The following is a 27,244-nucleotide window of genomic DNA, read 5'->3' on the forward strand; positions in this document are numbered from 1 at the left end:
AGTGGTTAATCTTACGTGGTTAATCTAAAAATGATTAGTCTCATTCATTGCATGAAGATCACTTCAAACTCACAGACGACACACACACACACACACCCTTCTTCTTTTTCTTTTTATTTTTTTTTGAGACAGAGTCTCACTCTGTCCCCCAGGCTGGAGTGCAGTGGTGTGATCTTGGGTCACTGCAGCATCTGCCTCCCAGGTTCAAGCAATTCTCCTGCTCAGGCTCCTAAGTAGCTGGCACTACAGGCACGTGCCACCATGCCTGGCTAATTTTTGTATTTTTGGTAGAGACGGGATTTCACCATGTTGGTCAGGCTGGTCTTGAACTCCTGACCTTGTGATCTGCCCATCTCGGCCTGCCAAAGTGCTGGGATTACAGGCGTGAGCTGCCGTGCCCGGCCCTGCTTCCTGTTTTTTTTTTAATGAGTCAGGTGTGGCCACAAGCGGAGACAAAAAGAAACTCAAGAAAACTAAGTTTATTACACTCACAGGACCTGGTTCTTACAGTGGGCGGCATGCCATGTAGGGTGACAAGGGAAGCTCCAGACTTTCGTCAGGTGGCAGAGGAAGAAGCAAGGGGAGATCTGAGGTCGTGGTCTTAATCGAGTTTCTGAGGGAAAGGCAAGGTAGGGCAGGGTAAAGCGTTAGGGTTGGCTAGTTGGCATAATGTGGTGAGTTCTAAGCTGCAGAGGTGGTCCCTAGTGTTCTGGTACCTGCCCAGGAATAACTAAGGGAGAGGAATGTTGCCTCCTGTGGTGTAAGAGCCAGATGCAGGAGGTCGGCTCTGGATTGGGTAGTTTGGATATCTAAATATATACAGATTGAGTACCCCAATCTAAAAATTTAAAACCCAAAATGCTCCTAAATCAGAAGTTTTTTGTGTGCTGAAATGAAGCTCAAAGACAATGCTGTTGGAGAATTTTGGATTTTGATTTTCAGATGAGGGATGCTGAATATGTAAGTAAAAAGTAAATATTCCAACATCCCCCAGAATCTGAATTCTGAAGCTATTCTGCTCCTAAGCATTTCAGATAAGGCTACTGAACCTGTACATATGTGTAGATACATAGAGAGGGAACCACAATGTTCCAAGTACCATTCTAGGTCCTGGGAACACAGCACTGACCCCAGAATCCTGCTCTCCTGGAGGCAACCCTCTAGAAAGAAAAAGAAAATAGACAATAGGGTAAGACAAGCTCAAGTAGTGATGAGGACTTTGAAAACAGGAAGGCAGACTGAGGAGCTGGAGAGGGTGCCTTTGCACGGAGACAAACCTGCATGGAGTGGGAGCTCCATACAGAAGCCGATGACCCTAGGAGAGCAGGCAGCAGGGCAAAGTTCTCAGATGGGAACATGCTTGGGATAGTTGCTAAGTAGCAGAGCAGCCAGGGAGAACATAAAGAGGATGAGATGGCCAAGGCCAGACTATGCAGGGTTATGCAGACCCAGGGAGGGCTTTTGAACTTGCTCTAAGTGGTAAGGGAAGAGGCTGGAGCATTAAGAGCCAAGAATGGCACAGGCCTCCATATTGCATGGCCACAGGAGGCGCCATTACGCACACCACAGCAGGAACCAGTCTCCCTGGAGCTGACTTTCTTGGTGGCTCTGCAACCCCAACCCCCTCACCTATGGCCGACATTGCCAATCTATCACAAGCCCTGCTCCTCCAGCATGGGGCTGTCACATCCTTCTCCCCACAGGACCCCAGACAAGCCGGCTGACTACTCAGAGCTGACCTGTGAGATGCCAGTTACCTGTCCTCATTTGCCTGACCCTTTGCTGAGACAAAGATCTCTCAGAGTTTGTTTAATAGAGAACTAGGGACACATAGTTGGAGCAGACCTGGTCAGTTCTTTATTGGGAAGGGGATGCAGTCTGTAATTCGGCAAATCTGTGATCCCAGGAAGATGTCAAGCTCAAGACTCAGCTGGCTTGTTGAGAGCTCATAGCTGCCATGGAAAAAGCCACGGGTATGGCAACTTCTCCAGCGCCAGTAGACCTGGATGATGCGGACAGCATTGAGCAAACGACAGTAACGACGGCGGACACGCCACATGCGGACCCAGGACTGCAGCCTGACTGCTGCCCATAGCTGCCGTGTGCAGAGCTCCAGCGCCGCCCGCCGCCTCTTCGCCTGCAGCCTTGCCAGCACCTGCCTCCACCAGCACTGAATGATCAGGGCTCTGAGGGCCGCGTGCAGTAGTGTGCGTCGCACCAGCGTGCCCCGCCACCAGGCCTGGATTTTCGTGGAGGCCTGTTCAATGTCACCAGGTGGCTTCTTTAGTGGGGAGGGGTGCAAGGAAAAGGAAGGACACTCAGGAAACATTATCACACATCAGTCAGTCCCACTCAGTCAGTCCCAGGGTGTGAGAGGAAGGGGCCTTGATCCTCTATGAGGAAAGGCCCTTTCCTCTAAAGTTCATGAATGGAACAAGAGCTGGACCTCGGAGACCTATTAGGTTTCCACTCTGCCACCCACAGGTTAATGGACATGGTCACCTCACCTTGACCTCTGAGTCTCAATGTCCCCAACTGCAAAATGGAGGTAGACTGCCCTGGCTACCTCACTTGAATTTCCATTGACATTGTCAGCCAGTCTAGAGCAAGGACACTGTGTTCAAGAGGTTAAAGTGTTACCATGATCCACCTGGGCCGGACCACCCCTGACATCCATGATCCTTTCCTTCAGATCCTCCCACCAGCTGGTGTCCTTTGCTGGCCCTGCCCTCTCCTCCCCAACTCCAGCTCAAATCCACAACCTGCTTTCTCCCTCTGTCATGTCATAGTATTAAAACTTTCCCCATTCCACACAGTTTGGGATCTTTCTCATTTATTTCTACTTTGACCTCTTTTGACTTTCATACCTTAAACTTCAGTTACCCTACACACACATACACACATGTGCACACTGACATGCACACACACAAATTTTAGACTTAGATTGATTTCCCTTTATTTGGCCATGCATTATCCAAACAGTGCTCATCACTCTACTCTTGAACTTTACATGATCTTGTCCCCACATTTAAGGGTTTATCTGCCCTGCACCCAAGTCTCCGTGTCTCAGTCACCCACCTTTTTCAGGCTGACAAGGAAATGGGAGAAGAAGATATCTCAGGATGAATCACTTGCTGATCATCCCTGCTCTGTATATGGCAATTATTTGTCCTGGTTGCTTGGGATATTTTTAGTTTATGATGCTTATTCCTGAGAAATAATAGCACCACCTTCCACAAATGTATCCTGGTTTGGGCTGTAAATTTCATGGTCATCCCAAGCTATGAGCCATAGAGAAGATAACCATCACTACTGGGCGACGAGGGTCAGAGAAGTTGCCTGTCAGGGGTCTGTCCCAAAATTAAGGGCCTTCTGTGACCTACCTTTGTTTGGCGTGGAAGAAGAGGTTCTCGTATCTTACTCCTTTCCTCTTTCAGTTTCTGTTTCATCAATATGTTTTTTTCATCATCATTCATTGCATTGTTTTTAAACTGTCCAGGCTTCTGCAATCAAGTAAAGAGGAGAGGTGTGGGTAGGTCGTTCTTTGTGGAATTCAGTGCCAAGTCCACCAAATCTTCAATCTCCTAGCTTACCCAGAGACCCTAGACACAGGGCTTGCATCTTGATTAACTGTGGGAATTCACCTTCCCCTGCCTGCACCTTTGGGTGAACTGGTGGTCTCTCACTCCACAGCTAATGCCCATGATTTGGAGGTAGTTGGTTCAACCTCTTCAGGTCCGCAATCCCCTAAATTGCCCATAGTTAGGGGTTAGATGACTCCATCATGCTTGTGTGTACTCCTCTAGCCATATATGTGACAGGAAGAGTGGAGGAGGGGAGAGTGATAATGATATAAGGGCACCTATGACTCTGGTTATACAGTCTGGTTGATAAAAACATAAAATTGAGGTAACTTTAAATCTCCATCAATAGAAAAGTCAATCACATGGATTTCAAATCAGTCAAACAATAGAGCCAAAGAAGGATGACAAAGAATAAGTTTGCAGCAAAATTCTTAATCAGGTGCTTCAGAAAACGAAGTTTATGTATGGCTAAGAAGCACACAAAAAGATGCTCTACATCATTAGTTATGGGGAAAATAAAAATGGGACCCAAATGGGATACCCTTAGGAATCCTAGAGAATGGCTGAAAAATAAGGACAGCACTAAATATTGGCAGGGACACAGAATGGCTGGATCTCTTATAGACTGCTGCTGGAAAGGTGTAAAACAGTAGAACCACTTTTGAAAATGGTTTGGCACTTCCTAATGAAGTTCGATATGCATCTGCCTTATAGCTCAGCAGTTCACTCCTAAAAGTTTGCAGATAAAAAATGAAAACATGTATCTACAAAATATATGTGCACAAATGTTCATAGCAGCTTTATTGAAATAAGTCAGAACTGGAAACAACCTGAATGTCCACTAACAGGAGACTAGGCAAAAAATTAGTGATGTATTCATGTAATATAATAATACACAGTAATAAAAATAATTACATTCATAAAGAGTATACTATGTGTGCATCTCAGAAACATTAAGCTAAATGAAAGAAGCCAGATGTCCGGGCGCAGTGGCTCACGCCTGTAATCCCAGCACTTTGGGAGGCCGAGGCAGGTGGATCACCTGAGGTCAGGAGTTCGACACCAGCCTGACCAACATGGTGAAACCCCGTCTCTACTAAAAATACAAAAAATCAGCCGGGTGTGGTGGCAGGTGCTTGTAATCCCAGCTACACAGGAGGCTGAGGCAGGAGAATCTCTTGAACCCAGGAGGCAGAGGTTGCAGTGAGCCGAGATTGTGCCATTGCACTCCAGCCTGGGCAACAGAGCAGAACTCCACCTCAAAAAGAAAGAAAGAAACTAGACATAAAGGAATACCTACAAGGTGATTCCATTTATATAGAATTATAAAACAGACAAAGTTAATATACAGGTAAGATAAATAAGAATGGAATTTACATTTAGTGTAGGGACAGAAGGCATGTTGCTTGCAAACAGTACAAAGGAGGAGGAATGTGCTGTCTCTTGTTTTGGGTGGTGGTTTCTGGGGAATATAGGATTGCAAAAACTCATTAAGCTGACCACTTAATGAAACCACAAAGAATAACTTTGTTCTGTCTGTACTGTAGTGGAACAGTATACGGGAAACAAATGGAACTGAAGGATAATATGTTCCCTGTCATTTATAACACATGCATATAAATATCCAAGATTTGGAGGTAGTGCACGTGTTATAAATGTTTTCTTGCAGTAGTTTCATAGTTTGAGGTCTTAGATTTAAGTTTTTAATCCATTTTGTTCTGAAATTAAAAGATGATATACCTAGAGATGGGTTTTGGTTTTTCTAACCATTGAATGTTATGTCTAGCCATTCAATGTATTGGGCACTGGCTTAGTCTTTTAGTCTAAAATTTCACACCATTTACCTCTGGGAAACTTTTTTGCATTAGGTTTTTGATAATTTCAATCCCTTAATTTTCTTCATTTTCTATTTTTAGAAATCCTGTTAGTTAGATCACAGCATGATCTTCTAATTTCTTAATAGTTTCTATTCTATCTTCTTTCTCTTTGTCTTTTTGTTCTACTTTCTGGAAGAGTTTCTGTTTCTGAAATGGTCTTTACCACCCTCTGAATAGTGTTTTCTTTTAGGGCACACTGCTCTTCCATCACTGATTTGTTATCATCCATATGGGACTAACAATATGAGTTATAATCGTTAGGGGTTTAAAACATTTTCCCTTCTGTCCCCAGTTTTCCATCACCTGGAAAATTGTTAGAAACATACATTCTGGGACCTCGATAACACTGAATGAGAAGTGCTAGATGGGGCCCAGTAATCTGCTTTACCAAGCCTTCCACAGGCTGGGACTACAGGCACACACCACTATACCCAACTAACTTTTTATTTTTATTTTTTTATAGAGACAGGGTTTCACCATGTTGCCTAGACTGGTCTCAGACTCCTGGGTTCAAGTTAACTGCCCGCCTCAGCCTCCCAAAGTGTTGGGATTACAGGCGTGAGCCACTGTGCCCAGCCCAGACAAAGCATTTTCTATGCCTGACCTCATCACAGATAACTATAAACTCAAGAATCTTGTCGGGGCATATTGGTGGTTAGAGAAGCATATATGGTGACCTGAGGATTTAACTCATAAACATTTTTTTCTAGCTTCCTTTTCATCTTTGAGGTGGGATGGTAACTAATTGAAAAGGTTAGCAGATTCCAATTTTCTTATCAATTAGTTACTTAAGCTATTCCTTTTCCCTTGGTAAGGAGTCTTTTAAAAAAGGCAATTAAAAAAATCTTTTGGGAAGCTTCTGCATATAATTAAAATAGACATCCCTGGGTGGGCCTAATTTGGGAGCCCTTGTTTTTAAATGCACTTCTTAGATGAATAGGCTTGTTTATCTAGAACATTCTACAAATGACCATTATAATTCCAAATTATTTTTAATAAGATTTCATTGTTTCTGTAAGTATAATCATGCATCGTTTAATGATGGGAATACATTCTAAACCATCACTAGGTGATTTCCTCATTGTGTGAACACCATAGAGTGTACTTACACAAACCTATAGCCTACACCTACGCTGTAGGATAGAGCTTACATCCCCTAGGCTACAAACCCATATTACCATACTGTTACCACACTGAATACTGTAGGCAATTGTAACACAATGATAAGTATTTGTGTATGTAAACATAGAAAAGGTGCAGTAAAAATATGGTATAAAAGATTTTAAATGGTAGACCTGTGTAGGGCACTTACCGTAAATGGAGGTTGTGGGACTCAAAGTTGTTCTAGGTCAGTGAGTTAGTGAGTGGTAAGTGAATGTGAAGGCCTAAGACGTTATCATGTACTGCTATAGATGATGTTAACACTGTACATGTGGGCTAGACTGAATTTATTTTAAAATTTTCTTTATTCAATAATAAATTGACCTTAGCTTAATGTAACATTTTTACTTTATAAACATATTATTTTTAAAAAATTTTGACCCATAATAACACAGCTTAGAACATAAACATACTATATAGCTCTACAAAAATATATTCTTTATATACTTATCCTATTAGCTTTTTTCTATTAGAATTTTTTTGTACTTTCAAAACGTTTTTGCTGCATATTACGGAACAAACATACATTAGCCTAGGCCTACACAAGTTCAGGATCATCCATATCACTGTCTTCCACCTCCACATCTTGTACTTCTAGAACATCTTTAGGTCAAAAACATGCATGGAGCTGTCATCTCCTAAGATTACAATGCCTTCTTTTGGAATTCTTGGTTTATGGTGGTTGTTCTTGAGTAAGGATTAATAGCAACACCTTTCACTCACAAATGTTTCTTAGTTCAGACAAGAAATTCCATGATTAACCCATTCTATGAGCCACAGAGAAGACAACCACCACTACTGGGTGGCATGGGTCAGAGATGTTGCCGGTGTGGGGTCTCTTCCAACCTTGAGGGCCTGCTCTGACTTACCTTTGGTTTGTGGGGAGGAGGCATTTTCTCCTGCTCCATTTGTTTTGACAGTGTGGTTTCATCATCATCTTCTGTTATGGTTTGGTGAACACGGCCATCCTTCTGTAATCAGATTTTAAAGAGGAGAGGTGTGGGTAGATAGTTCTTTATAGAACTCAGGGCACACTCCCTCACTGTGACTGAATCCCCTGTGTCTGTCCTGTCTGCAGGATACCCAGTTTTCAGCCAAGTTCACCACATCCTTAACCTCTTGGCTTTCACAGAGACCATAGACACAGGGCTTGAATCCTGATTAACTGTGGGAATTCACCTCCCCCTGCCTGCATCTTTGGGTGAACTGGTTGTCTCTTACACAAAATTGAATGCCCATGACTTGCAGGTAGTTGGTCAACCCCTTCAAGTCTGCAATCCCCTTCAGTGCCCATGATTAGAGGCTAGAGGTCTCCATTATACTCAGGTCTGTACTTCTCTAGCCACCACTGTGGCAGGAAGTGTGAAGGAAGAGAGAGTGTGATGATGTCATAAGGGCACCTATGACTCTGGCATCAGAATGGCTTCCAACAGCTGAGTCTTTTCCAGTGAATATGTGGAACTCTTGTCCATTCTTTTTTGCAGACATGGCCACAATTTGACTACAAAAGCAAGCCACTGGAAATACTGGCTAATTAGCACAAAGAAGTATATAGTTAGTGATTTCAATCTAGTTAATAAAAACAAAAATTGAGACAACATAAACCTCCATCAAATACAAAATTCAGTCACATGGATTTCAGTTCAATGAAACAATTGAGCCATATAAAGATAAGAAAGAACGAATTAGTAGAAAAATTCTCAAACAGGTGCTTCAGAAAAGGAGATTTAGGAATGACTAAGAAGCACATGAAAAGATGCTCAATATCAATAGTCATGAGGGAAATAAAAATGAGAACCAAAATGAGATACCTCTAGACACCCTAAGAGAATGGCTAACACAAGAAATCTGACAGTACTAAATCCTGGCAGGGATTCAGAATGCGTAGATCTCTTATACACTGCTGATAAAAAGGTGTGAAACAGCAGAACCACTTTGGAAAATGGTTTGGCACTTCCTAATGAAGTTCAACATGCACCTGTCCTGTAACTCAGTAGTTTCAGTCCTAAAATTTGCAAATTAAAAATGAAAACACATTTTACAAAGACATGTGCATGGATATTCATAGCAGCTTTATTCAAATAGGTCAGAACTGGAAACAACCCAAATGTCCACCAACAGGTGACTAGACAAAACTTTCGTGGTATATTAGTATAATGGAGTAATAGTAACAAAAATGAATATATTCATACACGGAATAACATAGATGACTCTTAGAAACTTGGTGCTAAATGAAAGAAACTAGACTACCTATAGGTTCTTCCATTTATATAAAATTCTAAAACAGGTAAATCTACCAGGTAAAATGAACCACAATAGAAAATGAATCAGATGAATTCCTAGATATAGGGGTTTTGCTTGCAAACAGCACATGGAAACAAAGAGGAATGTGCTATATCTTGTTTTGGGTGGTGGTTACCAAGGAATATGGAACTGTGAAAATTCATCAAACCAAGTACTTAATGAAGCCACAGAAAAGAACTTTGTTCTGTCTGTACTGATATGGAGTACAAGTGAAACAAATTGAGTTGATGGACAAATACTTATAAGCATATCATAATAGTACTATGAAAACAAGGGAATTAAGAAGACATACACAACCAAAATTTATCAATGATTATCTTTGATGAGGCCAGTAGAATTGGAGGGACAGGGCACACTCCCTCATTGTGGCTGAAACCCCTGTGTCTGTCCTGTCTGCAAGGCACCCAGTTATCAGCCTCCTGGGAGAACAGGACACACACAGAGAAGGATATCTCTGAGGCCCCAGCTATGGTACAAATGTCTTTGACTGCTCTCTTGTCACAGGCAGAAGATGAGTCAGCACAGCCACTGCAGAAGCAGGCATCATCTCTGCCTGATCCTAACCACTGAAAAGCCACCTGGTGCCGCAGGTCAATGCTCAGCAGAAGGTCCTCTGGCCACGGCCTGAGGGGTCAGCATCAGACCCTGGTCCCCCTCAGAGTTTCTACCCGGGGGTCACTAAAGAGTACATTTGAAATGTTTAGGGTGAGTACTGGGGAGGCTGCAGTGGGGCTCTGGGGGGAATGTAGGGAAGAGGAGGAGGCCAGTTAAGGCTGGGAGTGGATATCAAGGTGAAGATAGTAGGACGAGGGGCATGGAAAAGACAGGCGCTAGGTGGAGGGCAGAGTAAGTGGTGAGACGAACCTGTGGAACCGGGAAGGTGCAGAAAGCATTTTTTGATGAAGTGATTGGACAATACCCACAGGGCCAGATTTGCATTTCTGAGTGTCTTTCTTTGGATCATGGCCTAGTGATTTTTTTTTTTTACTGTATTGTTTGTTTTCAATTTCTTCAAGCAGAAACTTAAAATGTTTATTGATCAGCTTTTCTAGTTACCTTCAGCAAAAGGACCATTCCAGCTCCTTAGCATGTCATTACTAGAAGCAGGAGTCCGTCCATGCTGTATCCTTATCCACTCCTTTATTTTCAAATTCCCATCTCCTTCTGTGCACAAAATACATGTGTTTCTCTTTTGATCCAGCAAGAAAGTCTCTGTATTTTGATAGACACTACTACAAATTCAAGGTTAGTTTTCATTTCTAATATGCTTTGACTTATTGCCATATTGCTTCATAATTTCCAACTGTTGTTTTGTATTTTCTTTCATTTTCACTTTTGTTGTCTTTTGTTGAATTGGCAAGGAATTGTTTGGATTTTTATTCTTTTTCCGCTATAGAAGTTGAGGCAGACTGCACTTGCCCAGCCAGTATCCATTTTCCTCGTCTTTCTAACTAATGGAACCATGAATATTTGGAGTAGCAATATCTCCAGCCTGGTGGCACCTCCAGGGATTTGTCATGCAGAATTCCAGAAACAACCACCTTACAAAGCGAGACATGCAAGAGTAGGCATGGCTTTCATCAGTGATGGCAGAAAGTTGTTCTCTTACTGCTTTGGGAGGAGGAGGAGCTTCTGAAGAAAAGATCCCCTTAGAGAAGTGAGGCACAGGCCAAAGGCAATAGGTCCTGAGCAGAATCTTTGCAACCCACCCTTGCCAATGGCGTTGGACACCAGACGGAACCCTGGACCTGAAAATATACTATAGCTGCTCTGCAGATCCCCACTCCCACACCTTCCAACACACAGAAGGGACTTGGGGCTGAGGAAAGCATCACCCAGCTGCAAGGCATGAAGACCCCTGCACACCTCTCCACTGGCCCTCCCACCGCTCATGCAGGGCCCACCATGGAAAGACCCTACAGAGGGTTGCAGACCTCAGACTTCTGGGATGAAGGTTCACACAAACATCTGAGGGACACAGGCTGAGAGTGAGGGGCCTTGGGCATGGATGACAAAGCAGAGACAGTGAGAGACCACGTGAGAGATGGTTGCACCATAGGTGCCCAGAGACAGAGGGAGACTCAGCAAAGCAGTGGCCCAGCAGCACCCACCCAAGGCAGGCCCAGCAGAGGATGAGGCAGCCTGGGGGTAGGCCACAGAGGGGACATGGGGGTGGATGAGGAGCACAGCTGCTTCTGAGGATGTGGTAGGATTTAGGGGCTGTGTGCCCAATGACCTGCACTGGCAGAGGGACAGCCCTTTCCCCTGCCTACCCCTAGTTGTTTACCTACCCCCATGGCACCCCCACCACCATCTCCCCACACCCCCCGAGTCCCTCTCCCTTCCCAGATTCCATGCCTGGTTCTCCCAGGAAGTGCCCAGCAGAGGGGAGGGAAGCCTCGTTGTTCAGTCCCAGGGTGGGGAGGCAGCAGGCACAGCTGCTGCCCTCAGGTCCTGCTCTGACTTCCCCAGGGGCTGGCTCTGGCTGGCTGCTCCCCCACTGTATCCCCCACCATAAGGCAGAGCGTCTGTCCTGCCGTTGCCCAGCTGAAGTGCCATGTCCTCCTGGCTCCTTGCTAAGCACTCTGCCGGCCCTGAGGGCCCTGCCAATCACAGGCCTGTGGAATCCTGGTCTTCCTAGCTGGCCCTGGCTGCAGCCAGATTCTCTGATGTCTTGCTCTGAATGGAGATGCCTGGTCAGGGGCTGCGAAAAATAAAGCCCAGTTTTTACACTCCCTGGGGAAAGGGGTTGAAACAGTCCTCCTGCCTCTGTTGGCATCCCAGTCAGCCTGAGCACTAGGGCCTCTTTTAGAGACAAGTTCCGCCAGATCTGTTGTCAGGGGCAGCAGCCAAGGGTCAGCCTGGGCCAGGCCTTCTTTTATGCAACAGATCTCCCACAAGTGGCCCTCAGATTGGCAAATCTGGGGTTAGCTAGGTTTTCCTACAGCCAGGCCTATGTCATGGCATTCTCTATTTCAAGTTCCATCTGGCTTGCTGTGACTTTGCAGACCGGGCAGGTGTGATAGGAAGTGAGGAAGGGCCTGGTAATACTGTCTGGGGATCCGAATGCAACTACAAAAAATGGGACTTCTGGTATGCTGACAAATGGGCCTCTAAAAGGTATGCACATGAAATCCCTAGAATCTGTGACTGTTATCTATGACAAAAGATGTGATTAACTTAAGGGTCTTGTGAGGAAGGATTTATCCTGGATTACCTGCATGGGACCTAAATACAGTCATAGGTACTGTATTTAGGTACTGAATGGCAGAGGAAGTTTTAAGAGAGACACACTTTAGACAAGGCGATGTGAAGAGGAAGGCAGGGACAGGAGGGATGTGACCTCAAGCCAAGGAATGCTGGGAACTACCAGAAGCTGGAAGTGACAAGGAAGGAAATCTCCCCTAGAGCTTCTGGAAGGAGCTTGGCCCTCCTCACACCTGGATTTCAGCCTCTAGCCTCCAGAACCGTAAGAGAACATATTTCTTTTAAGCCACCAGGTATGTGGTAATTGTTACAGCAGCCACATAAACAAATAGACCTATTAATCTTTTTTTTGTTTTTTGAGATGAAGTTTTGCTCTTGTTGCCCAGGCTGGAGTGCAATGGCACGATCTCAGCTCACTGCAACTGCCGCCTCCTGGGTTCAAGCAATTCTCCAGCCTCAGCCTCCAGAGTAGCTGGGATTACAGGCACCTGCCACCATGCCTGGCTAATTTCTGTGTTTTTAGTAGAGACGGGGTATCTCCATGTTGGCCAAGCTGGTCTCAAACTCCTGACCTCAGGTGATCCATGTGCATTGGCCTCCCAAAGTGCTGGGATTACAAGCATGAGCCACCGTGCCCAGCCTAGACCTCTTAACTTTTAAATAAACCAATAAATTCCCTTTTTTGGCTTCCAAGTCTATTTTCTGTCATTTGCAACCAAAAGAGTCTTAATTTAGACAATAGCTTAAAAGAAGGGAGACAGGCAAAAGAAAAGGATGGATTGTTATATAGGAATCCGTGGATGAGAGAAGGACACTTTCAGGGTAGAGGAAAGGAAGACGATGAGTGTGTGCCAGTGTGATGATGTGGACACTGTTGTGGGAAGTGAAAGACTGGTGGAAGTAGCAATGGAAATTTTATCCAGGCCACAATCGTGACAATAATAATTGACAGAGCTGCTGTGGTCAGAATGTTTGTGTCCTTTCAAAATTCATATGTTGAAACCTAATCTGTAATGTAATAGTATTAAGAGGTGGGGCTTTGGGAGGCTGTATCCTCATGAATGGGATTCGTATCTTTATAGTAGCACCTTGAGGGAGTCATTTGGCCCTTCTATCATGTGAGGACGCACATTTGCCCCTGTGAGGACAGAGCAACATGGTGCCGTCCATAAAACAGAGCAAGCCTTCACCTTCCTCTGCAAACACATTGATCTTGGACTTCCCAGTGTCCAGAACTGTGAGAAATAAATTTCTACATCCCATGCCTGGATCTCCCAGGAAGTGGCCAGGGACACAGGCTGAGAGTGAGGGACTATATCCTGTGCTATAAAATTACCCAGTCTAGGGTATTTTTATAGCACAGCATGAATGGCCTAAGACAAGAGCCATTATAGTAACAAATTAGGGAGTAGGAACATCATGACATTCTCAACTGTGTGTGTGAGTGTGTGCATGCGTGAGGTGTGGAGGAGTCAGAGAGAGACAGAGAAACAGAGACCGAGAGAGATTAAGCTAATCTGAGACGTGACGTAGGAATTGTCCACCTAAGGTTGCCTGAAAACCTAAATGATGGGGCATCAGCTTTTTGAGAGGAAAGAGGAACACAAATGATGGTAAGTCAAATGCCAATAACTTATAGAGCAAAAATAGAACCTACTCATTTATGCAAAGACACAGAGACCCTGGCTGTATACTAAGGGGAGACAAGGTAACACAGAGTTGGAGGCAGAGGATTAGAAAATGTAGAATTTGCCCAAGGAAGGAAGGAGAAAGTAAAAGGAGAAGAAATGAGCGGCTTCCTCTCAAATCCATGAAGTTGCTGAATGTGCAGACAAACCCTTTATCCATGAGCGGAAGGGCAAGTGTTCAGCTATAGGGGATGTTCAGTCACGAGGGGGGATCCAACCCTGGGTGGGGATGTCTAGTCATTGGTGATTATGTTCAGTCAGGAAAGGGATGTCTAGCCATGACTGTGAATGTCCAGACACAGGAGGATGTAAGCCACAGGAGGAGATGTCTAGCCATTGGTAGCATGTCCAGTCATGGAGGAATGTCCACACATTGGCAGAATGTCCAGCCATGGAGGAGGCACTCCCAGCCATGGTGAGGATGTCCAGCTATGGTTGGATGTGCAGTAATGGGAGGAGGTCCAGCCACTGGGGCAATACTCAGCCATGATTAGGATGTCCGTTCATGAGTAAAAAAGTCTGTCAAGAGCTCAGCTGAGCTAAGGAGAGCTGAACTGAGAGGCATCAGAGGAGGTGATTAAGACAACAAGCCAAAATGAAAGTAAGGGTGAAGTTGTTAATTACCTGCTGCAATACAAGCAAGAGGCTAAACTAGAGCCAGTGCCCACTCTCCCATATTCCTTTTCCCTCATACTGGAAAAAGGATACCGGTACAGCATACCGGTTGAGGGTCAGGTGGATCAGCATAGATGCAGGGATGGGCAGTCTTACTGTCAAAGGAGCCCTGAATAAAAGGCGTCTGCAGTTTTATGAACCCAGAAGCTGGGAAAAAGGAGAGAATGAAGGGCTAGGGGTGGAAACATACTGAGTACGAAGTCAAAGCAGTGAAAAATATCTTTAAGCCCACCGCAACCACCCACCCACTTAAGGATATATTGGCAGAAGCACTTAGAGAAAGCCTCAGCTGAAGGTGCGCAAGAATGAGGCCTCCAAATGAAGCTGCCTGGACTACAATGAGATGAGTACTACATGAGTAAGAGCATAGCAAGCCAGAGGGGCCTTATTCCTTAACTGTAACTCCTTTCAGAGATTGCAATGCTTTGGTTGCACACCAAGTCTGATGCAGGGAGGGCAGCCTTCTTCCATGAGGCCTGCCAAATAATACTTTTGTCGTTGCCTGTGTTTAGGCCTGAAAAGTCACAGGAGCTGGACTCTTCAATGTCCATGCATGAGTAGGGATGTCCAGCTATGAATAGGAATGTCTACCCTTGAATGGGGATATCCAACCAATACATCAGGGTAACCAAACATGTGAATATGCCTAATTATGTGTAGAGATGTCTATTCAAGGACATAAACAACCATGCATGGGGACGATCCTCCCAGCAGAGGGAATGTCTAACCATGTATGAAGATTTGTCCGATAATGTGAGAGAATATCCATCCTTGAACAGAAATATCTAAACCTCATACCAAAGCTGGACACTTGGACTTTGGCTCTAACATACATCATGTCAGCCTTGGCCTCTGTTTCTAATTTACAGAGTGTATCAGTGGAATATGGTCATCGTCAGCATGGATTGGAAGTCCTTGGAGTCTGAAGACTTGAGGAGTTTGTGAGACGCAAAAACACAGGCCAGATCTTTATCAAAAAAGGGAGCCAGTTTTCCTCACAGGGACTCTTCACACCAAGATTTCAATGTGGAACCCAGCTGGTTGGAAGTGATTTCATATTGTTCCTGGAAAAGGCTGTGGGTCTGGAAGATGTACTATCAACAGTGGGCCTGGATCATTCACCATAGCACTTGACAGAGGTGTGGGTGGATATACCACATGCAAAGCAAAACTGCAGCCTGGTTTATATAGAATCCCTGCCTCCACCTCTAAGCTGCCAGCCATTTCTGTTCCAGCAGCCTTGCCAGTCTTGGCCTCAACCAGCACTAAATGATCAAAGTTATGAGCACAGCATACAGCAGCATATCATACCTAAGCCAAATCTTCATGGTTGCTTTGTTCTGCTGTGTGTTCTTTAGTTTTAGGAAGCATAGGTACTTAGAGACATAAAACTACCCACACCTCACCCCCAGTGCCTGCCAAGAAGGGGCACTGGCTCACTCTTAACAATCCACCCTTCCTTGGGTAGTTCCAGAGAAATGGGCAGGTGCCAATATAAATCTGGAAGTTTTGAGTTTATGTCCTGCTTCTCACAGATGATGACCGACATTCTCATCTGAGAGACACATCTGTCCTATTCTCCTCAGAGGTGCGAGATCTAGGAGAAAGCATATGATGAACAGGAGTATACCGTGTTAGTATGAGGAACCCTGTTCATGATACCAAGACCTTTTAGATTTCTTGGACTTTATTATTTTTTTCCTTGATCTTTTATTCCCTTTTCATTATTTTCTGTCCTTATCTCTATTATTTTTCTCCTACTTTTACTGGGTTTAAATTGCTTTTTTAATTTTAAGATGGATAATTAGCTCATGGTTTTCTACCTTTCCTAATGCATACATTTGAAATAAGAAGTTTCCCTCTAAGCAAGTTTTAGCTGCATCCTACAATTTTGAATATGTAGTGTTTTGTTATCATTCAGTTTGAAATATCTTCAGTTTAAAGTATCTTCTAATTACTATTTTGATGTCTTCTTTGGCTTCTGAGTTGTAAAGAGGGATGTTGCTTAATTTCTAAAGATTTGGAAATTTTCTAGTTGTTTTTATTGTTATTGATTTCTGGCTTAATTCAATTGTGCTCATAGAACATAATCTCTATGACTTATATTCATTGAAACTTGTTGAGGCTTTCTTTAAGGCTCAGCATATGGTCAATTTTGGTAAACATTCAATATGTACTTGAAAATAATGATTCAGCCACAGCAGCTGGGTGCGGTATTCTATATATGCTGATCAAGTCAATGCTGTTAATTGTGTTGTTTAAATATTCCATCTGCTTACTCACTAATTGCTTTTCTTCTTCTTCTATCAGACACTGAAGGAAGTATGTTAGAAAGGCCCACTACATTGTAAGTGTGCATATTCCTCATTGTGATTCTGTCGATTCTTGATTTATATATTTTATACCTATATTATTAGGTGCACACAGATTTATAATTAGTATATCAACCTGTGGGTGAATATTTATCACTACAAAGTGATCATCTTTATTTCTAGATGCTTTTTGCATTAAAATATGCTTTGTATGATATGATTAATTAGACCAAGTTTCTTTGGGTTAGTGTATTTGTCTGGTTTATAATTTTCCATCTTTTTACTTTCAATCTTTCTAAAATCTTTGTATTAAAGAGATGCCTCTTATAAGCAGCATGCTCTTTTGTTTAAAATCCAGTCTGACAATCTTTATCTTCCAATTAGAGTCCTTTGTCCATTTACGTTTAATGTAATTATTGGTGTATGTTTCAATCTACTGTCTTACTTATTTGCTTCATCTGTTATATATTTTTTCTCTTTCTCTCTCTCTGTCCTTTCTTTCCTTCTTTTGACTTGATTTTTAAAATTATTCCACTTCCCCCACTACCCTCAACTTCATTAACTTGGGAGTTAAACACTTTTTTTTCTTTTTTTTACTATTTACTTAGTGATTACCTTAGACTAGCACTGTCCAATGGAAATATAATGCATGCTGCAAAAATAATAATATAATCTGTGAGCCATATATGTAATTTTAAATTTTCTAATAGCCAAGTAAATAAAGGAAAGAAAAAAGGTGAACTTAATTTTAATAACACAATTAATTTAAGATATCAAAATATTATCATTTCAACATGTAATCAATATAACATTAATAATGGTATCATTTTCCTTTCTTTTATTCTCCTTTTTTCTTTTCTTGCCCTAAGTCTTTGAAATCTGGTGTATATTTTACATTTACAGTATATCTGAAGTAGGACTGATCACATTTCCAAGCGCCAATAGCCACATGTGGCTAGGGGCTACCATAGTTAACAAAACAACCTTGTAATACAATATGCATCCTCAACTTATCAAAGTCGAATATAAATGTAGTACTTTTACCTTACCTCTTCTCAGACATTCAAGGAGCTCAGAATATTTTTATTTCATTTAATTGTCTCCCCAAATTATATAATTATTGCTTAATGTAGCATATTCATTTGAATTTTTCCAAATATTTACTATTTTCATTGATTCTGAATCTGTCTGCCATTTAGGCTTATTTTCTTTGCACCTGAAGAATACCCTTTCATATTTCTTTAAGTGTGATTAATTTTCTCAACTTTTGTTAAAAGTTCTGTATTTCACCCTAATTATTAAAGAATGGTTTCAACAGGTAGGTCAGTAGTTATTATTTATTGCTTTCAGTACTTTAACAATGTAATTTCACTGTCTTCTTGCTTTCATTGCTTCTGTTAAAAAGTCAGCTATTAGTCTGATTCTATATATTTTCTCCTAACCTATCTTCCAGTTCAATAATTCTCTCTTTGTCTAATCTGCTGAAACTTACCCACTGAATTTTTAGTTGAGTTATTGTGTTTTTCTGTTCTAAAATTCCCATATGATACTTTCTGAAAGATTGCAATTTCCTGCTGAATTCTCATTTTGCCTTCTATTTTCTTTAACACCTTAAGGCATAGAGTGCTTACAAATTTTAAAAAGTGTGTAACTTCATGACCTGGTTCCTCTGTGAGTCTGTTTTTGTTGTCAATTATTTCTCGTGTTTTGGGTGGGGTTTTTCTGTTTTGTTTTTAAGTTTTGTTTTTTTTTTATGGAGTGCTGGGTGGTTGTATAAAAAACATTTTCAATACAGGTTGAGGTCTGAGATTATGCTGCCTTCCTTCAGAGGTGATTTACATTTGCTTCTGGTAGGTGACTGGAGCATTAACAATCCTGGATCACTTTAACCCAATTTCAGAGATTAAGATGTGAAACAGGGCTTCCACCATGGGAAATGGGGGCATATTTTAAATCCACCTTTCTTCTCGTATGGCATAGCCCTGTTGGCTTCCACTGCTAAATACTGGGGATTTACTAGTGTACCCCCATCCTTAGCAGGCCTGGTCTCCAACTTCAGAGCCTCCTTACACAGAAACTGCCAAAAATTCTGCCCAAAATTTCAGCTCCTTGGCTTTCCACCTGCCTTCTCACCACCCCTCCCACTCCCTCTACCACTACCCAGGAAGATGAGGAACGAGATGCCAATGTTTACTGATCAGGGTGACCCTTTTTATTTTTGGATTCTAGATCCACACAGGAGGCACAGTTCAGCATCCTCAGGATACTTAAGTTTCTGATAGTAATAATCTGGGTTTCTCTTTTTTATATGGAACACCTACTTACCTTCTGCTTCCCTTAAAGTATTTCTTCAACTTTCTGGGTCTCAATTATAGTTGCCTATGCATTTTTGTAGAGTTGATTTTATAGAGAAAGAGATAGATTTGCATAAGATATGAATCTTTCTCCTTTTGGCTTATAACAATGACATCCACAACCCTAGCTTCCTAATCAGTCTCAGAGTCTATGAATTTCCAGGGTCCCTCTCATCCTGGGATAGTCATGGGATACTTCTGCCAACTGGGTGGATATAGTTATGTTTCCTATACAATGGCAAATGCCCAAAGCTTGTTTCTAGATGGTTCAGTCACCAGGCATGGGTAAAGGTGATGAAAAATTATGAAATGGAAAGTGACTACAGCCCAGGGATTAGGATGCTGGCCATATAACTGAGTCTTCCTCAGGGAGAGACTCCGTGGACAAGAATGTAACACTTGTCTGTTTCCCTCCTGTCAAAGATGGGATAGGGGCATAAGTAAAAATACTTATGAATTTTTACTGAATACTGAATCCCATCACTCACCAAGTTCTCCTCCTGTGTGGTCTGGGCACAGTTCTTTCCTGATATAGTCTTTTATGAAAACAGAAAGTCTGGGCTTGGTAGCTCATGCTTATAATCCCAGCACTTTGGGAGGCCAAGGCGAGTGGATCCTTTGAGCCCAGGTATTCAAGACCAGCCTGGGCAACATGGCAAGATCTCATCTCTATAAAAAATTTAAAAATTAGCCAGGGCATAGTGGCACACACCTGTAGTCCCAGCTACTCAGGAGACTGACTGAGGTGGGAGGATTCCTTGAGCCTAGGAGGCAGAGGCTGCGGTGAACCAAGATTGCGCCACTGCACTCCAGCCTGGGTGACAGAGTGAGACCATGTCAAAAAAAAAAAAAAAAAAAAGAAAGAAAGAAAGAAAAGAAAAGAAACAAATAAAAAAGAAAGAAAGGACCAAGGCCACATTGCCCCTTGAGGGCCCTCTCTGTACCTACTTCTCAGGCCCTAACTGGCCCTGGACATTCTTCCCTTGGCCCTGATCCTTTGTCCTTGGTCTGTTTTCTTTTCTGTGCTTTTGTGGGTACTTGAGGATTTCTCTCACATCAAATCTAGATGCTGCCCAGCTCTTCAGCTTTCCTCAATGCTTCCCAGGGAAGCACACTATTCCTCTTTGTTTTCAAGGTTTCATACAGGGGAACAAAAAAAAACGTGGGGATTGTAACAAAGTTTACGGCATTCATATAGTACTGATTCCCAAACCCTTGCTCCTTACTGCACATGAGAGAGTATAGGAAACCCAGGTATTCACATGCTTGTTTTAACATCTCAGAGCTGATGCATCTATTTCCTTCCAGAGGAAGCCAGAAACCTCAAGATTAGCTGTGACAGCTAGCATCAGATGGAGGGACAAGTCTCACTAGGACTTCCTGGCAGACCAGGTTCTCCTGGACTTCACTCACCCATCTATGTGTCCACCATGGCACTGTGTCATAGCTGTGGCAAGACATTCAAAAGGAGATTTTACTTTATTTCCCTTTATTACAAGAAGGATGACTTTTCTTGGGCTAGCTCACATGATGGACGGCCAATACAAGATCAATACAACAAAGAGGGTGTTCTGGAGATGCAGGTTTAAAAAGTCATAAAATGGGCCGGGCGCAGTGGCTCGCACCTGTAATCCCGGCACTTTGGGAGGCCAAGGCAGGTGGATCATTTGAGGTCAGGAGTTTGAGAACAGCTTGGCCAACATGGTGAGACTAAAAATACAAAAATTAGCCGGGCATGGTGGCACGCACCTGTAATCCCAGCTACTCAGGAGGCTAAGGCAGGAGAATTGCTTGAACCAGGAGGCAGAGGCTGCAGTGAGCTGAGATTGCTAGATTGCTGCGTCCACTGCACTTCAGCCTGGATGACAGAGTGATACTCCGATACTCTGATACTCCGTCTCAAACAAACAAACAAACAAACAAACAAACAAGTCATAAAAAGGAGCATCTGAAAGACTTGAATGGAATGCAAGGTAGCTCTGGGACTCCTCAGAACTTTAGTGACATTCACTCTGGGCTGGTCTCTCCAGTTTGGCTAACTTTTTTATGCTCTAATTGTTCTCGTTACTACCATTTTTTCGTGATTTCTATTGTCCTTGCTTTCTCTGCCTTGTAACATTGATGGCTTCATAATTTTGGCTGGTCATGACCACTATGATCCCTCATGCATCTATGCATATGATCCTCAGCTCTGCCACTCTCTGTCCAATCATCTCCATTTACCACAATTCAAACCTGTGTGTATGTGTATGGACTGGATTTTTCAAATATCCTATTATCATTTTTCTGTCTCCTTGATCCATGAGTGTCTGAAATAGGTATAAATGTAGAATTATCTTATTTGTAATTCTATCAGCCTTTTTATTTTTATATTTTGAAGTTTTGTTGCATACATACAAATTCCCAAGTATTATAGCATCTTAGAGTAGTGTTCCTTTCATTGGTTTATAACTAGAGTTGGCAAAGCTTTTCTATAAAGAGCCAGGTAGTAAATAGTTTAGGCTTTGACAACCATTCAGTGTCTGTCACAACCACTCAACCCTGTCATTGTAGCTCAAAAGCAACCACAGACTATATGTAAACAAAGGGGAGTGGTGTGTTCCAATAAGACGTTATTTCTAAAAACAGCTGGTGGGTTCAGCTGGCCTGCAGGCCATAGTTTGCTGATTCCTTCATTCCTTTTAAGGTTTAAATTATATTTTGTTGTGATAGTTTTCTTTGGTTGGAAATTTGCCTGATATATCTTTTTTCTATCCTTTTGTTTTCAAACTTTCTGTGTTACTTTGTTTTAGATATATACCTTATGAACATTATATAGATCTATTAAATGTAATCTATCAAACTGCTTTTTAATTATCAAGTTTAACTCATTGAACTTATTGTGATTATTAATCTATTTGGACTTATTTTCATCCTCAGTCTGAAGATTCAGGTCTGTCCCACCACTGGGAGGGGAGGCTAGACTTCAAATTCAAGACACGACAGACTTTAATCTAGCACTAAGTTTCCTTAGCCCTGTAGAAGATACAGGTCAGGAAATCAGTTTCACTCTCCTCAGGAGTCCCAGCAACTACTCAGAATGCAGATTCTGATTCCTCCCTAACCCTACTTCCACCCACAAGGGGCAAGGAGGGGTGCAAACATCCACCAGGAACGAGATCCAAGTGTGTGCAGTTCCCCTTGCCACAGGGAACCACTGCCTCATTTTTCCACTGGTCTTTTCTATCATGTTAGTCACATGGGCACATCATCAGCATTACAACTTACAGCTCTCCCAGTTCAGAGGCTTCACAGTAACTGTGACAGATAACTGACCCCCAGGACGTGGCCTTTCTGTCAAGCACACACAAGGCACACAAGAGAAAACCAAGGCCCAGGTCTAACCAATCCAATCGAGCCACTTCAGACTGATTGTTTGTTACTCACATAGACAGAGAAAGGAAGATTAGTCAAAAGTGCCAGCTCCCTAGGGTTCTTTTCTCACATAGTAAAAGGAACAACACAAAAGGGGATCGATGACTACAAGGCAAGTCGTGGAATACCCTGCGGCTGTTGAGCCAATTCTGGACTGCGGCTATGTAGTTTTATATTCTGTAGCTCTATTCTGAGGGGCACAAGGCAGAAAGCCCCACACCTCATCAGGACTAGGGAGGAGATAGAAAACTGTCTCATGACAGCCTCCCAAAGGAGACAAGGGCCTCAGAGCATGCCTTACAAGCCTTCCATCCTCTTCTGTTCCAGAGGGGATCAAGAAGTGTTCTGCCAAGACTCAGATTAACTGTGGTTCAAGCCTTTGCCTTTGCAGGGGGTGTAGATATATGCAAGGTTGCCATGGCAAAGTCATTCCCCTACAACTCCATCCTTTGACGTTCATGTATCCTACTAAGAATTCTCAGGAGCCTGGGTCACCCCATCAGATACCCCAATTCATTATACAGATTAGGGCTTGAATAAGTGCATTTTGTTTGTCACAGACAACAAGGTGTGTGACCATAACAATGACTCTTAATACGGTGATCAGGCCGACTTAGAGTACTGACTGCAGCCAGGCTTTCCATCTGGAGCCAGGCTAGCTAAATATGTCACGAATCCAGATGCAGCAAGAGGTGTTGGCACACACCCCCAACTCAACTGGCCAGCAGGAAGCCCAGGACAGCACCATCGCCCATCACCACTTACACTACAAAGTTTAGAACAATTCGTAGACTTAAAAAAAAATACAAAAGAATCTAACAATAACAAAATGAGGCTAAAGGGAATCATATCAGTGTCCAAAAAGGTTAATCTTGTTTTGTCATCTCCAGTGGAGGCTGTTTCTTTCTGGCTGTTAGGAGGTTTCGAGAGTTTTTAGATTAAGATTCTTTCATGAGAGTGGTGGTTGCAGTTAAGTGGGGCACGATGCCCTACAGAGAGGAGCTGGGAGAGATCGATGGTCCCTTCCTCCACCTCTGACATCCAGGGTCTAAAGTGCTCTCTCGTTCAGCTTAGTTCAGCCAGAATCCAATTCAGCATGTTCTCCCCTCTGTACTCCATACTATCCTACAACATCTCCCACCTCATGAGAGGTGGGCTGCAGCAGAACCACCTCAGGCATTGTTGCCTCATATTGATGATCTGACTCTTTCCAAGAAAATGGTCTCAGAGAAAACCTGAAAATCACCTTTAGAAGCAGGGAAGGATGCAAGAAAGGCCTAGGCCTGCTTTTGCCCTTGACTCACAAGGTCCTTCCTCACTGCTAGAAAATCTTCAAACATTCTCTCTAGGAATTTCACACCTGTAGGCCACATCTTTCTGACTCCAGTCCCTATCCCTCTCCCTCTCCCTTACTCTGCTCTGCTGTACCAGCCTCCTCCGCATTCTTCAAACATGCTGGGCACGTTCCTGCTTCGGTGCCTTGATGACTGTCTCCCAGATGGCTGCTCAACCTTTTCTCTCTCTCCTTCACCTCTCAGTGAAGCTTTCTCTCACCACAGATAAAATCAAGACCTCCTCTCCATGCCAGAATACTCTATCTCCCTTCCCTGTTTGATTTTTCCCCATAGTAAGTATTATCATCTCAACATTCTCTGTATCACTGCTCCTTAAGTTCAGGAATCTTGCCTGCCCTTTTCACTGTTGGGAGCCCCGCCCCTATAACAGTGTCTGGCACACAGTGGGTGCTCAATACATAAGCACTGAGTGAATACATTTGGCCTAAGCCAGTTAAATAAACCTCACCCCCACCCCCAGCACAGACTACTCAGCCTTAGGTCACAGACAAATGCCTGCCCTTGGCCACAGAGCCTAGTCATGGATTTCAAGCTACACTAAGCTCAAAACTTTTGTTCAAAGATTTGTTCATTGATTCAAAAATTATTGAACCGTGCTATGTGTCAGGTACTGTTATTGGTATTTATTAAAGAAAAGAATAAAACAGGCAAAGCCCTCCCCACATAAAGGTCACATTCTAGTAAAAGAGACAGGCCAATATATGTGCTTTCCATGCGTTGGGAGAGATGATCATTTGTGACTGTGCTGCACTGGCAAAGCATTTATGGATTGCGTTGTTTAGTTATAACAATGCTAAGCCTTACCAGCATAGGCAAGGGGATTAAAAAGATTTCCACAAAAACCCCTAGGCGAAACACACAAGAAACTCTGGTGCTGATATTTTTCTCTCCCCTAGAGGGAGCTCCTCATCAGTCAAATTAAGATGCCGTGGAAATGCTTTTAGAAAACAGATGTTTTGAAATGTTTCCTTCTTTATGTGACTCTGTTGCCAAAAGGAATGTGGCTCACTCATAACAACTCTCTCAGTCAAACACTTAAAACTTTGGAGACAGAATTTCCTCACCTACTTATTACTTACAAAATCACTGTGTTGGTTTTGGACCCATTTGTTAAAAATGTAAAAATGCAACAACTTCTGACTGATTTATAGAACAACTGATTATCATTAGGGAATATGAATTTTTTTTCACCTGACTTCAATAAAAACCTTTGCTTAATTGGTGGATGCAACTGGACAGTGAATGTCTTGAGTTGGAAGGCAGAACCAATCACGCCATCTTCCCTCTGCATTGCAGGTCTTTGTGAGGGTCTTTTCCAGTTTCGACAGCCATTACAACCAGCACCCAGGAACTGAGTTTAAACTTCAGACCAACAGGTCACTGTAGGACAAAAAGTTAAACCCTGACTCTCTCATGCCTCCTCCCTCCCCAACAAAAAACATAAGAAGAAAAACTAACCACCTAGTCAAAAAACATCAACAGATGGTTCATAGAAAACAAAACAGCTGGAGAAAGAAAGACTCTGAACATATGCAAGCATGCTCAACTTACCCATAAAAAAAAATAAAGAAACAGATTGATAACAGGTCCTTTGTGTTGGCAAGGATAGAGAGAAACAGGCAGTATTATATGTTGCTGGTCAAAATGTAAACTGGCAAAATTTCTTTGGATAGCAATTTGACAATGGTCATCAAAACTGAAAATGCACAGACCCCTTGATCCAGCAATTCTGTTGTAGGAATTTTTCTAACAAAAAATTCCCAAAAGTTGGCACCCTATTAATACTAAAATAAGATTAGAACAGTGCAAGAAGAGAAAACTATTAGCCAATCTGATTTATGAACACAGGTATAAATATCAACAAACTGAATCCAATGGTGATATCAAATAATGCTTGAATGAGTAGGATTTATTCCACAAATGCAAATATATTAGTCATTGATCTTAACTACAAACATAAACAGATTCATATTTATTTAAGCAAAATAGAAGTGTATTGAAACAATATTTAGTAGCTCACCAAATTGTCAGAAAGCCCAGGGACCAGGCTCAGAAAACAGGCAGATCAAAGAGAAGTTATGCACCCAGAACCACAGAAAGCATCATACCACAGAACCAGCCTGCTGAGGAGTCCAGCACCAACACAGGGGGTGCTATCCTCGTTCTCTAGATCCCAAGCTGCAGACTGAAAATTCTCAGCACACAAATTTGATTGGCCAAACCTGGTCACATGTCTGTCCCAGCAGCCAGGGGATCTGGGAAAGTGAGAAACTGGCATTTTCAGCTCTATAATTAGAGGCAGGCTGTTTCCCACCCAGATAGATAAGAAGGACAGTCCCCAGACATGGGGAAGGGAATCAGGTGTGTTTGGGGTCAGAAAACAACACCCCCAAAGTATAACTCTTTGGCGTACTAAGCACCTTCAATGAAAGGCCTCCCAATCTGCCTCAGAATCAAGATCTCTGATCTTCCCTTGTTTCTCCCCTCCAAGTGCAGGAAGGGGCTCTCTCTGAAGCTCCTTTATCTGACTGAGGGAAGTTCTTTTAAAGAAACACAAATTCTCAGCAAACTATTGCAAGAACAGAAAACCAGACACCGCATGTTCTCACTCATAGGTGGGAACTGAACAATGAGATCACTTGGACTCGGGAAGGGGAACATCACACACTGGGGCCTATCACGGGGAGGGGGGAGTAGGGAGGGATTGCATTGGGAGTTATACCTGATGTAAATGACGAGTTGATGGGTGCTGACGAGTTGATGGGTGCAGCACGCCAAATGGCACAAGTATACATATGTAACAAACCTGCACGTTATGCACACGTTATACCCTAGAACTTAAAGTATAATAAAAAAAAAAAAAAAAAAAAGAAACACAATTGCCTTCAATCCACTGTTTGAAATCAAATTAAAAAGGGATAGTTACTCACTGAAGAAGAAATTAAAGATCATCTGCATGAGCAGACTTTTCATCTGTTCTGAGGGCTGTCACCAAGAGACTTTATCTGCATAATAAGACAACCTTTGGCCGGGCACGGTGGCTCACTTCCTGTAATCCCAGCACTTTGGGAGGCCAAGGCAGGAAGACCACAAGGTCAGGAGTTCAAGATCAGACTGACCAACATGGTGAAACCCCATCTCTACTAAAAAATACAAAACTTAGCCAGGCATGGTGGCACGTGCCTGTAATCCCAGCTACTCGGGAAGCTGAGGCAGGAGAATCGCTTGAACCTGGGAGGCGGAGGTTGCAGTGAGCTGAGATAGCACCACTGCACTCCAGCCTGGGCGAAAGAGCGAGACTGTGTCTCAAAAA

At 42.9% G+C, this 27,244-nt stretch overlaps 1 protein-coding gene across 1 annotated transcript; it reads right to left on the reverse strand.

Annotated features, from left to right (window-relative positions):
* Window positions 1–892: 892 nt before the first annotated feature.
* Window positions 893–26,122, reverse strand: LOC103227698 (IQ domain-containing protein F5-like). The gene is made up of 4 exons (XM_007984414.3): window positions 25,952–26,122; window positions 7,492–7,593; window positions 3,384–3,503; window positions 893–2,281 (listed from the first exon to the last, which is right to left on the reverse strand). Exons 2-4 carry the CDS (start codon window positions 7,528–7,530, stop codon window positions 1,850–1,852), a joined length of 591 nt encoding a protein of 196 aa, XP_007982605.1. The 5' UTR covers window positions 7,531–7,593; window positions 25,952–26,122; the 3' UTR covers window positions 893–1,849.
* Window positions 26,123–27,244: the final 1,122 nt, after the last annotated feature.

Source organism: Chlorocebus sabaeus, chromosome 22 (assembly GCF_047675955.1).
Source record: "Chlorocebus sabaeus isolate Y175 chromosome 22, mChlSab1.0.hap1, whole genome shotgun sequence".
NCBI lineage: Eukaryota > Metazoa > Chordata > Mammalia > Primates > Cercopithecidae > Chlorocebus > Chlorocebus sabaeus.